The sequence below is a fragment of the Xyrauchen texanus genome, chromosome 37, assembly GCF_025860055.1.
Source record: "Xyrauchen texanus isolate HMW12.3.18 chromosome 37, RBS_HiC_50CHRs, whole genome shotgun sequence".
NCBI lineage: Eukaryota > Metazoa > Chordata > Actinopteri > Cypriniformes > Catostomidae > Xyrauchen > Xyrauchen texanus.
The window spans coordinates 19,996,056-20,011,374 of NC_068312.1; the positions used below are offsets into that span (position 1 = coordinate 19,996,056).

Here is a 15,319-nt window from a genome sequence, read left to right on the forward strand (position 1 = left end):
ATAAATATTTAAATACTTTTAACTATAAACCATCGCTTCTGTTAGGTTTCATGAGAAGGTGGAGTCCAAGCGGTCTCTCGTGTGACATATTTGCATTGCCATGATACAGATGTAATATCACATTCTCCACTCGGTTGAGACATCCAGGATAAGCACACAAATGCACCACTGTAAGTAACAAAACAGATAAATACAGATCTAAACCAAAATCAACCAAGCTACTGTTCAGTGTTCCTCCTTCTCACTTGTAAACAGCACTGATCTTCTGGCAGTGACGCACTTTCCTCAGTTCCCTATTTGTCACTCACTCGACGTTGTGTCGATGAGTTGACAATAAAGGTTTACTATTGGGAGCCCAGACATCTCTGATCTTTGAGAAAAGGACAATGAGAATTGGCTTGTGGTATTTGCATGCATTTATACGGGTATAAAAGGAGTGCCACTTGCAAAAACACACTCAGATTTCTTCTTCGGAGCTGAGTGGATGTATTTCACAGAGCTGAATTCCTCCTACTGTTCCATTCATCTCTCTTCCTGAAAAGCTGTTGGATCTACGGCGCATTACAGCAGTTCTCCCCTTCATACACAACAGTAGTGTTGAGTAACACCCTTGGGCACTTTGACAGCTGAGCAGAGCTTCTTTATATACACACACACACACAATTAAAAAGACAAAATTTTCCTCTAAAAAAGTGGTGCAAACGAAAGTGTCTTTTTCAAGATGCCTTTTCATTTGTGTGTGTTTCCTGGGTGCGTTACCTCTTTGCTTCCCACGGCCACTATCGCTGCAGCTCGTGTTGGGCACTGCCCAGGCGGGGACAGCGCTTGTGGACGGGTCATGCTCTCACTGCAAGGGCATGATTTTGGCAACGTTGCGGTCGCGCCTTTCTCTCGTAAGACTGGACTCACACTCCCCAACCCCAAGTGATGGCAGATCAGCACTGTCTGACTCGGCTACGCGATTCAGTTCGCTAGGCGCCCACACAGGTCTAGTGGCGTCCGCTTCACTACGGTGAGAGGCGAGAACACCAATGCTCTGTGTGCGGAGATCGCCTCCCTCCTACAGAAGGATGCGATAGAGCCTGTCCCTCCAGCAGAGATGAAGAAGGGGCTTTAAAGCCCCTACTTCATCATACCCAAAAAACAAACAATAAAAGCCAGTGGCTTGCAGCCAATCTTGGACCTGCAAGTCTGAATAAGGCTTTGCTCAGAATCCCGTCCAAGATGCTGACGCAAAAACGCTTGGTTCGGTCCGGCTTACTCTCACGTCATCCTGAGAAGTATGTGCCCAAGGTTCCCACATCCTCTTTTAGGGATCAGGTGGTGAACCTGCAAGCTTTGCCCCAGGAGGAGGCAGACCCAGCCTTGGCGTTGCTGTGTCCAGTGCGTGCTCTCCGCATCTACTTGGATTACACGCAGAGCTTTAGAAGCTCCAAGCAGCTCTTGTCTGCTTTGGTGGACAGTGGAAAGGAAGCGCTGTCTCCAAACAGAGGATCGCTCACTGGGTCTAGGATGCTATTACTTTGGTATACCATGCCCAGCATGTGCCTCCCCCTGCTGGCCTGTGAGCCCATTCTACCAGGAGCATAGCGGCTTCTTGGGCGTTGTCCCACGGCGCCTCTCTAGCAGACATCAGTAGAGCTGCGGGCTGGGCAACACCTAACACCTTTGTGAGGTTCTACAACCTCAGGGTTGAGCCAAAAACAGGTAAGTTCGGGTCAGCTGGCCAGGTGTACCGCTTGCGCATAGCTCCTTTCCCCTCCCTTGAGAAGACGTGCACTCTTTTCCAGTTGCGTTTGCAAAAAAGTGTGAACCCTGGACGTTCTTCCTCCTTAGCCCAATGGCCAACGAGTCTTCAGTGAGGCTTCAGAGTCTTCAGTGCCCCAGTACGTGCGCCACTTAGGCCCCTTACAGAGTTAAGTGCTCCACATGTGTTGGTTGTCTCCTTAGGTAACCCCATGTGATGTATATCCCGCAAAATGGTTTCCCCACTGGTTAACCGCATCTTCCTTGGGCAGAGGGCCCTCTGTCCTTGGTCACCATGTTTGTAGTCACTCCTCCCCTCCTTGGGTAGGACCTACCTCGGCGCCCTACTCGGTTAGACTGTGTGTTGTATTCCACCTTCCATTTTGGAGGGACCCCAGCTGAACGATTTTGTTCCTTTTTTGGGGAGAACAATAGAGAGAAGGCTATGGCTGGGCCAGCTAGTCCTTAAACGTCTGAGCAGTTAGCCACTCCCCAAGGTGTAGGGGACCGCTTCATGCCTGCCAGTGTGTTGGGGTAGTTACACGATGGCTAACTGCGCTGGCTACGAGGCACACAGAGTTCTGCCCATCTCGCACAGCCAGTCTGCGTAACTCGGTTTAGCTCTTGTGGCGTTTTTCCATTGGGACCCCTAGTGTCAACTCATCGACACAACGTTGAGTGAGTGACAGATAGGGAACGTCATGGTTACTGATGTACCATTCCCTGATGGAGGGAACGAGACGTTGTGTCCCTCTTGCCACAACACTGAACCAACAGCTGAAATGGCCGGGTCTTTGGCTCGGCTCCTCAGTGTGAAACCTGGGTGTGTGTTTGCAAGCGGCACTCCTTTTATACCATTTGTCCAGGAAGTGGCATGCAAATTCCACACACCAATTCTCATTGGCCTTTTCTCAAAGATCAGAGATGTCTGGGCTCCCAAGAGTGAACCCCTAGTGTCAACTCATCGACACTATGTCGGGTTCACCTCCATCAGGGAACGGAGGCTACATCAGTAACCATGGCGTTCTCGAGTGTTTCAAATGCCAATGCGATTACATCACATGCACATACTGCAGAACGGAAGCATGATTTAGTGTTAAAAATAGTACTTAAATATTGATCTTTTTCACAACAAAAGCGATTGTGTCACTTTAGAAGACATTAATTTAACAGCTGCTGTGGTATGAACGATGGTTATGCTGACTGTCTGTAATTTTTGAAGCCTAGAAGAGAACTCTCCATTCACTTGCATTTTAAGGACCTACTGAGCTAAGATATTTTTCTATTTTTCTTCAAATGTGTCCTTCCACAATATACTTGACAATAGGGCTGCACTAACAAAATCATACATCAATATATCACATTCATTTTTCTCACAATAGTTGCAATGTATTGAATTGTGTATGTATGGCCATTTGGTCTGGTGATCAAATGAGATGGAATGTACTCACTGTTGAGTCTGTTGACAGTGGAGTCACTCCTGTAATGGATCCACTCTGGAGGACTTGGGCGGATGTTGGCCTGGGATGCGGCATAGGCAACAGGGTCATTGCTCACCCAGGCAGATAAATAAATGTAGAAGGGGTTTTGGTTGATGATTCCATCTGTGTCCACCAAACGCCGTCTGGTTAGCTGGAGATAAAAATAAAACGTAACTTTAACAAATAGTAACTGAATGTTAACAGTAACCATGACAAAAACAGGTCAACAGGTTCTCTTTTAATGTACTTTAAAAAACTTTTTAAGTGTTCAAATACTTTTTGGGGCCACTCTATGCATGTGAGTATTAAGAATGGCCACCACCATTGCAATAATCTCTAAATGCTTAGCTTCACGCCTAACACTCAGCTCGTATGGCATTGATCACTCTCAATGCCATACTTGTTTCCCAAGAAAATAAATCTAAAGGCTCTCAGTCAGGAGTTGGGGGTCAGTATGTACATGAGTGTGTGTATGTTTGGAGGGGGCAACAGGGTGTGTGGTTGAAATAGTGGTTGAGTGAGAGAAAAATTGCTTGAGTTAGTGTAACAATAAAAAAATTGGCCGGAGTCCCTGAGCGAGTCTGTGTGCAGTTAACCTTGCTGTTAACACTGGAGGAAATGCCACCCAGCAAATGGAGGAGAGCTATAAAAATAAAACAACATCTGTACAAATGTTGCAACACTTGCTTCTCCTGACTCCAATAGATACCTAGAATGCCGGCGCCACAGACGGTTCCTGCCATAAAAAAAAAAACTGTTTGCAATAGTAGTTGTAGAATGGCCTAACAAGGCAACTCAAAATAGTGTCAAATAAAAATGGTCAGAAAACCTGAATTTTAGGTAATTTAGAAAAAACATTATATCACAGTTCACGCACCTTTTCACCAATGAATTTCAACTATATCTCCAGTATATTATAAATGTATAGCAATATTTTTTAGTTATTACAATCAATTTCTAGCTGGTGAAATATTTCATAGCCAAGAAAAATCCAGTTTCACTTTAGAAATATTCCCATCATTTATGATGTCTGGATAAGGATATTTCAAAATAATTGTATAGGTATTACACTCACAAAGAGCAATTTATAGCCAATATTATAATTTGTTTTTGTTAATTGGCCAAGAATTACTAGAAAAATCTAGATTCAAGAGAGATGTCCAGTTATTTATGATATCTGGATACAGATTTTTCAAAATAATTTAATATGCATTATACTTTCATAAAGAACAATTTCTAGACAATTCAATCTTTTAAGCATAAAAAGATACATTTTTTTATTTACTTCATTTCCATACCTTTTCCATTCTTATAAATCACTATTTTAAAATTCCTCCATATTACAAGGTTTTCCATGTCAGAGGGAACCCTGTAGTGTAATTTGCACATGAGCTTTACATTGACCGGTAAGAGGGAGGCACCATGTGATTCCCACCTATATATCCACTAAAAAAGGGGACATGGCAGCAGTTCCAAGAGAAAAGGAAAAAGGAGAGAAAAAAGCAGACTTGGATTCCAAAGACCTGGATTGCATTAAGCAGCAGGATGCGCAACAACTGTATGTCTTCAAGCTGTCACGGGAAGCACACAGTGCAAAGCTGGCGGCCTTCTGGCCCACTGCCACCCCTCTTTCCTCACAGTCAGAGGAAAAGACATCACGGGCCGCACACTAACACACATCGGTTGGCTCTTGGCGATTTTGCTGGCAATAGTTCAACGCAATAATGACCACTTGAAAACAACAAAACCATAATTTCTGGTCCTTAATGCCCACTGCCAATTCATCAACACAGTGACACTTCCTCAAGCACACACACACACACACACACACGCGCCCACTGCCAATTTATCAACACAGTGACACTTCCTCAAGCACACACACACACACACACACACACACACGCCCACTGCCAATTTATCAACACAGTGACACTTTCTCAAGCGCACACACACAGTTTTATGGGGACTTTCCATAGACATAATGGTTTTTATACTATACAAATGATATACATACAAACCTAACCATCACAGAAAACATTTTCAAAAAACATAATTTAGTATGATTTATAAGCTGTTTGGACCGGCATGGGGACCGACAAAATGTCCCCACAAGGTAAAAAATGTTGGGTTTTAATATACTTATGTGGACATTTGGTCCCCTCAAAGTGATAAATACATGCTCACACACACACACACACACACACACACACACACACACACACACACACACACACACACATACAGTGCACTGCTCCACACCTCCCCACCCTTTAGCTCCTCTGGCATGCAGTATGCTTTGTACTTTTCATATATATACTCTCCTCTTGCCTGACATTTCATGCTGGGTAGCAACTGGAAACCGTTAATGTGTTAACCTGTTATATTTTTTGCCAATGTGTTGGTGTGTGTGTGTGTAGGGGTTTCTTATTGACAAGGCCCCTCTGAAGGAGTCTTGAAAAGGTTGTACAGTCTGAGCTTTAGGCCTGCAGCAAGAAAGCGGAACAAATGGTTTAAATGAAGACTTAATTGCTTTTTCAGAGGCCAGTTGCGGCCCCATCGAGAGCTTTAAATTCCTGTGCTTGGTAAAGCAGTCAGAGAGAGAGAGAGAAAGAGAGAGACAGAAAATGAGGACAGAGATAGATAGACATTCAGAAGCCAGGTGTGGTTGTTATGCATACTTAAAAACACTGATGCTGATGCTAAATACAAATGTCCATTCAAGTAACCCTCCATCACCCCTAGAATTACACAAAAACACAGGACTCATTCACTCCATCAGGCAATAACACAAAGGCCACACATATAATAAAAAGGTCAACTTCAAATGTTTACACACTGGAGGTTAATTTAAAACATTTTCCCTTTAGTAGCAGACAAAAATTCTCAAAGGAAAAAAAATAATATTTCATAAGAATAGGGCTGGGCAATATGGCAAAAAATATTATCACGGTATTCTTTTTCATATCATTCGATATCAATATTTATCACGATATTCAATCACATTTGCACATTGCTAATTTTTCTGAATTTCCAAAAAAAGAAGAGAAAACAAAATCATAAACAGTCTAAAGAGTCTTTACAAAACTGTGTTGGGGCCCAGACACAGCCAATGCAGTGGTGTCTGAGGGATCTTCTATGAAAATATTACAATATTTTTTAGAGTTTATCAATTGAGTGCAGTTGGATATGAATGTTATAAGATGATCTGTTCATTTTGAATCATAATGAAGGTATATACATAAAAAATATTTTAATATTTCTTTACATACAGATATCCAAGTATGGGGGCATAGAAGCCCATGTGACTGAGGAATGATACTGTATGGGGGTTCAGGGGCATCTCCAGAGAGAAACTTTTGAAAATGTACAAGTCTGAATGGACCATTTTTCTATTTTCATTAAAGTGAAAAAGATTAGGCTACAAACTAGTAATTGTTTTGTCTTTCGTCTTTGTCAGAGATGATGACATCTGAATCATTTCACAAAATTATTATTAAAGGTTTGGAACATGCTGATTAATAAAACTAAATTTAGAAAGAAAAAAAACGTTATGGTCAAAAGGCGCTCTGGAAACACGCACCTCAAAACCATTTCAACTCAAATTAATATTTCATGTCTAGTTATTTAAAAGGTTCGATTAACGAAAAATCCTCTCATTATTTACTCACCTTCATGATATCCCAGGTGTGTATGACTTTATATCTTCACCAGAACACATTTGAAGAAAAGTAGAAAAATATCTTATCTCAGTAGGTCCTTAAAATGCAAGTGAATAGAGAGTTCTCTTTTGAAGCTCCAAAAATCAAAGACAGTCAGCATAAACATAAGTCATCCTTCACCAGCTTTTAAATTAATACCTTCTGTAAGTATTTTTAACTCTAAATAATCGCTTCCAGTCAGCAGCGATATGCGCGTGTGACGTAATCGCACTGGCACATGAGCCACGATAACTGAGGCACGGGGGAATGCTGTACAGAAGCTATGTTGGTTTTGGTTTAGATCTGTATTTGTATCTGTTTTTTTACTCTCAATGGTGCATTTGTGTGCTTATCCTGTATGTCTCAACCGAGAGAATGTGAGATTATGCCCGTAACATGCTGACGTGAATGTGTCATACGAGAGCTTACCACAAGCTATAGTTTATAGTTAAAAAGTACTTAAATATTTATCTTTTTTCACACTATAAGCAATCATATCACTTTAGAAGACATTCATTTTACTTCTGGAGTCACATGGATGAGGTTTATGCTGACTGTCTGTGATTTATGGAACTTTAAACCTCTGATCACCTTCCACTTGCATTTTAAGGACCTACTGAGCTGAGATATTTTTCTATTGTTCTGGTGAAAAAATAAAGTCATACACATTTGGGATATCATGAGAGTGAGTAACTGATGAGAACTATCCCTTTAAGTCAATGTATCATTATCGCAAAATAAGCCGCTATATGGTTATCATGACCCTGATGCAAAATTTTAAATAAGTGTCGATATGTGGCAGCTTTTATTTTTGAATACATTGCCATAGAGACTGGCTCTAGGGAGGTCATCACATTGCACAGTGAAAACTGAATCCATGTTACCTTTGCAATGCATCTGATCATGCTAGTTGTGGAGTATCAAGTCAGGTGTGTTTCTTACCAGGTTGATGTTTACTGGCTTTTCTCTGCGGCCGGTCTGCACAAGGAGTTTGTAGGCCAGGACTCCATCATCAGAACCATTCCTGTAGTTCCCCTGAGTGATCCGACCTTCCCGCCAGTCCCTATCGAATGCCTCCTGTAGACCTGCCGAGACACACAAACAGCACAAGGCACTTAGAAAGACACTTCAGCTGATTACTTCAATTTAACAGATTAGTCACAGGCAAAAGGGTGTCTGCTGTTTTTCCTCTGTATTTCTATACTTACCCTGCTAAAGAAAAAAAAAAAAAGACCAGCTTAGATGAGCATGAATTTTCAAGCTGGTCCAGACAGGTTTTGCTAGTTTAGTGCTGGTCTAGCTGGTGGATCAGCAAAACCATGCTGTTTACTGGCAAAATATGCTGGTCAACCAGCCTGGCCTTTCCAACCAGCTGGTTGACCAGCTGGGGACCAACATTAAAAACAAACCATACACTGTAACACTGGTCTTATCACAGGAACTATTTTCACCTTAACAGCATTGTTTTTTTTTACCACCAAGAATGGAAATGGTGATGAATTTAATGATCGTGGAACTGATTCCACTTTTCAACTGTTCTATGGTTTCGGTCCCATAACAATTACATAGATTATTTTTAGTGCTTGAAGAATTATTGATGCTAACTATATGATTAACAAACATACTAAACAAAAGCAATACTACTATTTGGTAACATCTATTTTTTATTGATTTACCATTTATTACAACAAAAGTCTGTACTGAATGTGTATCTTTAAATACACTTTGTTATATGAACAACCCATCAATACTCAAACTGATGCACAACACAGTCCTCAGTTCATTTATAGTTAGATATGCTGAAAATTATGATTTAATATGTCAAGAATGACTCGATTAGAATGACTCGATTAGTAGGTGAGTCATTAGACAGATTCCAAGAGACTGATTGTGATTTAATGACATTAATTAAAAGAATCAGATCATAAGTGTCGGTTCAATCTACAGTGGCATGTTTGTCTGCTGTATGTTTGTTGTTGCCTGAGGATAATGCAATAGAAAAGCATCTTGTTTATTTCGTTTCTTTGTATTATGTTGTGACATCCATTCACATATCTGTCTGCATCGGTGGAAGAATATAAATTAAAAAAACAGAACTGAAAATCATTCAAATTATTTTTTCAAAAACAATTCTAATAATAAGAACTGGTTTCCAGCAGAGCCTATTTAGCCCAAGAAGGAGCACTTATATTAAAATGAATGCAAAAAAATGTGAGTGCCCAATATAGCGGATGTAGAAAAGGAAGTCCCACCTAACAGGTAAAAGAACCAATCACCTTCTAGAAACAGACATAGGCAGTTAGTCTACTAAAAAATGTGCATGCGCATCCGCTGGAACAGCCTGAAAAAGTTGACTTTATTTATGTTTTTTTTTCATAATCTGGACCTAAAGAAGCACAATTTATTATACCACTGTTGTCAGATTTTACTGCTGATTTGAAAAATGTTCTTTGATTGTAAACTTGCCCAACTGCTTTGGAGATTTCAGTCTTTCCACATTCAAGTAGATAGGAGCTGCACTTTTATGCTGCCTGTATCCATACAAAATAGCTGCCTGGGAGCGTTCCAAAGATGCACGCAGAGTAGACTGACTTGCCTTGAAATTGACTTAATTATCGGTTCCCAATTCTTAACACTCTCCCAGCATTCCATTTATTTTTCACATTTTTACTCTGTTTTTAATCTCTCCATTTAAATCTCACTCTTGGATCATAATCCATCTTGTTAAGCCATTCTATGACTTGCAGATTTAGAGGTTTAGCAGCATGATTGATGTTTGTGAGTAGCAGATGATATGATGATGGCAAAAACTATGATTGATTCATCTCTTAGTTGATTTCCCAAACACACTGAGGCAGTGTCTGGAAATCAAGACAGTCTGTAAAATGTTGGACTAGATTAAACTGTTTATTACAATGGCAAACAGAATGCAGAAATCTAAGTGACAACCATGGGGTTGACAATTCGCACTGGTGAGGAACTTGTATCATCCAGCTACCAGAGGGGCTTCTGTTTTCAAAGTCCTATTTGAAATTTAGCTTATGCATCTTGTAAGCAAGTCACTTAACAGCTTCTATTCAATGGACAATCTCCCTGGGGTTAAATACATTGCTTAAGGCCAACTAGTCTTAGATCTGGGTGTATTACCTTGAAGCCAGTCTCTGAAGTAATGCAGCCACATGCGTGGGAGCTGGCCGTTCTCCTCCCGTAGGACATACTTCACAGTGCCAAAGCGTTGGTGAAGCTCATAAAGCTGAGGCTGGATCTGTGCGTAGTCTGCTCGCTGGGTGACCACGTACATATTGTAGAAAGAAAAGTATCGGAACTGGGCGCGGATGAAATCGTATTCACCCGTCTCCCGAGGTACGATGTCAGTTAACTCTAAACCATCCCGGACACGGGTGGTTCCATACAGACTGACCCCGAGCAATGCCAAAAAGAGTAAAATCACCACCACCTGGGAGAGCAAACAGAAATATGAGTCAGGGTTTGGCTGGAATTGAAGCAACTGATCTTTTTGAGTCTTATGACTAAGCCCTGTTTGAGGTGTTTGTGGTTTTCAGAAGGTCGTGACTCACAAAATAACACTTACACAACTGAATCAGATACTGTACATTGGGTTTCATTAACTGCCTGTCAATTGGCCCACAAGATTAGCTCATTGCTGGCATCAGTAATTCCACTTCTGATCTAATATGTGTGAGGTGTCAAAAGAGAAAGGATGAGCCTGCTTTGAATTACATCCATGGGCTAGTTGTCTAGCTTGTTTAAAGTAGTAAAGTAATTGCTCACCTTACATCCAGAGGTGCATGGCACATACATAAAGAATGTAAAATAACTGCACAAACTAATATTTGAATGCAAATTACATTTTCTTGACTGACTGTGTATGTAAGAAGTGTTGAATGCATATACAGTGTATAAGCTTCCTTGCATTATTAAAATTATTTCAACTAATAGGTTGAGGGATGGTTATTAACCAATTAGATATCAAACAAGATTGCTTCAACCTGAAAAACACATCTAAACCAGCCTAACATGGTTTGCTAGTCTTAGCTGGTCCTGCAGCCTGACCAGCTGAAAAGTACCCACAACCTCTCAGCCTAGGCTGGGAGACCACCTAAGACCAGCAAACCAGCTTATGCTGGTTTAAGCTGTTTTTTCCCCTTTATATTGAGATATTGAAAGGATACATTGACGAAGGCCATCGTACTCTCACCTTTGTTGTAGGCTGCAACAGAAATGGTGCATAGTGCTTCTCAGCAAACGACGCAAATGTCCAGCGTGAACATGGTGGCTCCAGACAGCGTAAACTTGACTCTCCGAACTGAGAAAGCAGGTCTCGCGTGGAGCTCACCCCATCTGGGCTCTGGTAGGATGCTGTATCTGAAGCTGCACCTCTCGTGGAAGGGCTGTTCCCAGGCGAGCTCCTCCAAAGTCCTGGGCCTGCACTGTTGTGGTTGTTGTTATTGTTGCGGTTGGAGTTTGGGGCAAAAGGTTGGACGGAGATGTGAGAATGGGGTTCGGCCGTGGTGTAGTAGGCCTGCGTTCTGGGGTCGTACTCGGTGCGCAGCTGCACGGTGGACTGCATGGTGATCTGGGTGTGTTGGGCGAAGCTGTGGCTGCTGTAGGAGGGTGGAGGGCTGTAGCGGCTGGAGTCAGCAGAAGAGTCAGCGTATGCCCCCTGTGGCTCCAGCTGGATCACGCGGTTGGCACAAGGGCTAAAGGAAAAGACAATTTTTTTTCAGAGAATTTTTCAGAGATTGTTTTACAATTAGCATATCAAATCCAATCAGTTTGTTCCTATACCATATTCAGTACTGTGTATAAGTCTTAGGCACATTAGATTAAAAACATGAAGGAATAGTTCAACTAAAAATTACAATTCTCTCAATTTACTCACCCTTTTGTCATCTCAAACTCGTTTCCAGTGTAGACAGCATCACTGATTATAATGGAGTTCAATTGCTTTTGACGCTATGCGACGCAACACTCGCTTCCGTTGTAGACAGGGTGTAAGACTTAATCTATGTCTTCTGAAATTATCCAATCGGTTTTGGGTGAGAACAGACCAAAATAGAACTCCTTTTTTACAATAAATCTTGCCATTGCAGTCTCTAGGCACGATCATGATTTCAAGCTTGATTACACTTCCTAGTGCCATCAAGCACTCTGCGCTAGAAAGTGCAATCAAGTTTAAAATCATGATCATCGCTTCAGAAGACATGGATTAAGTCTTACACCCTGTCTACACTGGAAGCGAGCAGCGCGTTGCATAGCGTCAAAAGCAATCGAACCCCATTATAATCAATGATGCTGTCTACACTGGAAACGTCCATTGAGGCGTGTCTGTCGCACCAACAATAAATGGGTGTCATGTTCCATTTACACTGCACGTACTGGCGCTACTACACAAATGAAATGGTTTGTGATGACGCGTCCAGTGTAGATAGCATCAAGCATCAACGGACGTGACCGGTAAAGACAGGGTGTTGTGCCTTTTTCATTTTTGGATCTTGACATTTTTGTCACCATTAATCACACTATGCAGTTTAGGCATTATACACATACAGTACACACAATGGGCTTAATTTATTAAAGCAGAAAAAATTTTTTGCGTGTAAATAGTTTAAACGCTCTGTCAGAGAGCCCACTTTCTCTAGTAAACAGTAACTCATTACACTTGAGCACTTGCGCAAATACATGTAAATATGACTGCAATCAGCTTTCCAGTCGAGAGCAGTTAAAGTTGAGAGGCAATTGAGTGCCGGTGACTAAAAGGCAAACGTTTCGACTAAGTTGAAAGTTTAAGCATCAGGTTTAATTTCCTGCAGGAGTTTAGGGACATGACTATGAAGGTAAAGTATGTGCCTGTAGACCTCTCTCTCTCTCTCTCTCTCACTCTCTCTCTCACTCTCTCTCACTCTCTCTCTCACTCTCTCATTAGACACCAAGAATGTCATAGCAAGCAGGAGATGCAACAGCATGTCTGATTTAAGGGCCCGGGGCCACAGACCGAGATAAACATCAACACACACATAAAGTTGGGCAGGTTGACATTTAATTGAGTTGCAGATATTGCACTTGGTATCATAAAAGGCCATTGTGTATATTATTCAATATATTGAATGTGTTTACATGCATGATCCTGAACACCAATTATGCTTCATAAGCAGACAACATACACTGATCAGCCACAACATTAAAACCACCTGCCTAATATTGTGTAGGTCCCCCTCATGCTGCCAAAACTGCGCCAACCCGAATCTCATAATAGCATTCTGAGATGCTATTCTTCTCACCACAATTGTACAGAGTGGTTATCTGAGTTACCATAAACTTTGTCAGTTCTAACCAGTCTGGCCATTCTCTGTCAATCTCTCTCATCAACAAGGCATTTCCGTCCACAGAACTTCTGCTCAGTGGATGTTTTTTGTTTTTGGCACCATTATGAGAAAATTCTAGAGGTTGTTGTGCACGAAAATCCCAGGAGATCAGCAGTTACAGAAATACTCACACCAGCTCATCTGGCACCAACAATCATGCCACGGTCTAAATCACTGAGATCACATTTTTCCCCCATTCTGATGGTTGATGTGAAAATTAACTAAAGTTCTTGACCCGTATCTGAGCTTATTTTATGCAATGCAGCCACGTGATTGGCTGATTAGATTATCATATGGATGATGGTTGGTGCCAGATGGGCTGGTTTGAGTATTTCTGTAACTGCTGATCTCCTGGGATTTTCATGCACAACAGTTTCTAGATTTTACTCAGAATGGTGCCAAAAACAAAAAACAGTCTGTGAGCGACAGTTCTGTTGATGGAAATGCCTTGTTAATGCAAGATTTCAAGAGAGAATGGTCTGAATGGTTCAAACTGACAAAGTCTACGGTAACTCAGATAACCACTCTGTACAATTGTGGTGAGAAGAATAACCAAAAAGTGCAGAGTTTGAGATACTCTAGGATCAGGATTGGAAGACACTAATCTATTACTATCATTTAGATAGGTAAATGTGTGCAATACCTGACAAAGCAGCAGAAAATGTCGAAGCGTCTGTCCTCTCTGCGGTACAGGTCCATGCTGAGGATGGCAGGAAAGATGAGCAGCACCATAGCAAAGTTAAATACCACAACCACTGCCGCCTGACAGAGAATGAGAGAGTAAGCAAACAACATGTTGAGCAGATATTCACACATGCACAAAAGCAATCACACACAACAACACCCAAACAGCTATCCATGCACATCTGTGAAGGGTTTCTGCAAAAACCACAATGATCCCAACAAATTCAACTTTCAAACAATTATCCTCTTCAGAACGGAACCACAAATGAAAAACACCACCCGTACCACCCCGAATTTAATTTAGGCTCAACCAGTTTGAGAGATATATACTTTTTGCTATCGAAGTCATAATTCAATCCATACACTTCCATATGGACAGGATCTGAATTAATACAGTGAAACAAGCCTTCGGAACTGACCGTGAACTTGAACTGAAGCGGGGCTGGTGCCCAACCTTGTGAAAAGGAGTTTCAACAAACTTTCTAAGGCTAGATGAGGCTCTCCTGATCTTGGGAAGCAGCCACCTTCCTTAAGAGCAGATACATCACAAGATTACTAAAAGATCTCACCGAGCCGAGAGCTCCTAACCAAAATGAATGAGGGATTTGAAACACTTAATCCTGATTCATTCCATTGAAGCTAACAGAATAAAAATTGTGTGAAAGGGAGAAGTGGGAAGAGTTACTGGATGAAAGTGAAATGACAGTAATAGGCAGAGGCAGATTGAAGCATGCCTGCCCTAGTTAGGGTGTATGTTTTATGGGTGGAGGTTGGAGCCATGTCAGACTGCCAGACCACCCAGACAGCAGCTCAGCCTGACAGAGCCAACACGCAATGAAAGACAGCAATGTGAGAGAGAGTGAGAGACAGTCCCCTCATCTCTTCACACGCATAGATACAAATCAAAACCTATAATAAATCACAAAAACGTTTACATTTTTACATTTATGCATTTGGCAGAGGATTTTATCCAAACCAATCTCCAGTGCATTCAATGTATACATTTGATCAGTTTGTGTGTTCCCTGGGAGTCGAACCCATGATCTTGGCATTGCTAGCACCAGTTGAGCGACAGGAGCATCCAGACAAAGGAACACTACTGTTGTTGACTACAGTGGCATTTGAAAATGAGAAACTGTCCAAATTCTTTGTCTTAATTTTGACCAATATGTCTATTCGTTGTCATCTAAAATATTTTTTGGTGTGAAATATTTTTGATTGAAAACGGTGCAATCTTTAAAATAAATACAGCTTGGTTTAATGTTTTTTTTAATGATACAAAGACATTCAACCATTTTTAAGTGTGGCTTAAATGTCCCAAAAC

At 41.4% G+C, this 15,319-nt stretch overlaps 1 protein-coding gene across 1 annotated transcript in view; it reads right to left on the reverse strand.

Moving 5' to 3' along the window:
• The window catches only part of LOC127630745 (protein patched homolog 1-like), an 87,979-nt gene that overhangs the window by 18,130 nt on the left and 54,530 nt on the right, over window positions 1-15,319 (reverse strand). Inside the window, exons 13-17 of the mRNA XM_052108487.1 lie at window positions 13,955-14,073; window positions 11,145-11,646; window positions 10,073-10,382; window positions 7,868-8,010; window positions 3,198-3,378 (exon numbers count right to left, since the gene is read on the reverse strand). Coding sequence (XP_051964447.1) covers window positions 3,198-3,378; window positions 7,868-8,010; window positions 10,073-10,382; window positions 11,145-11,646; window positions 13,955-14,073 — 1,255 coding nt within the window. The remainder of the gene's footprint in view (window positions 1-3,197; window positions 3,379-7,867; window positions 8,011-10,072; window positions 10,383-11,144; window positions 11,647-13,954; window positions 14,074-15,319) is intronic.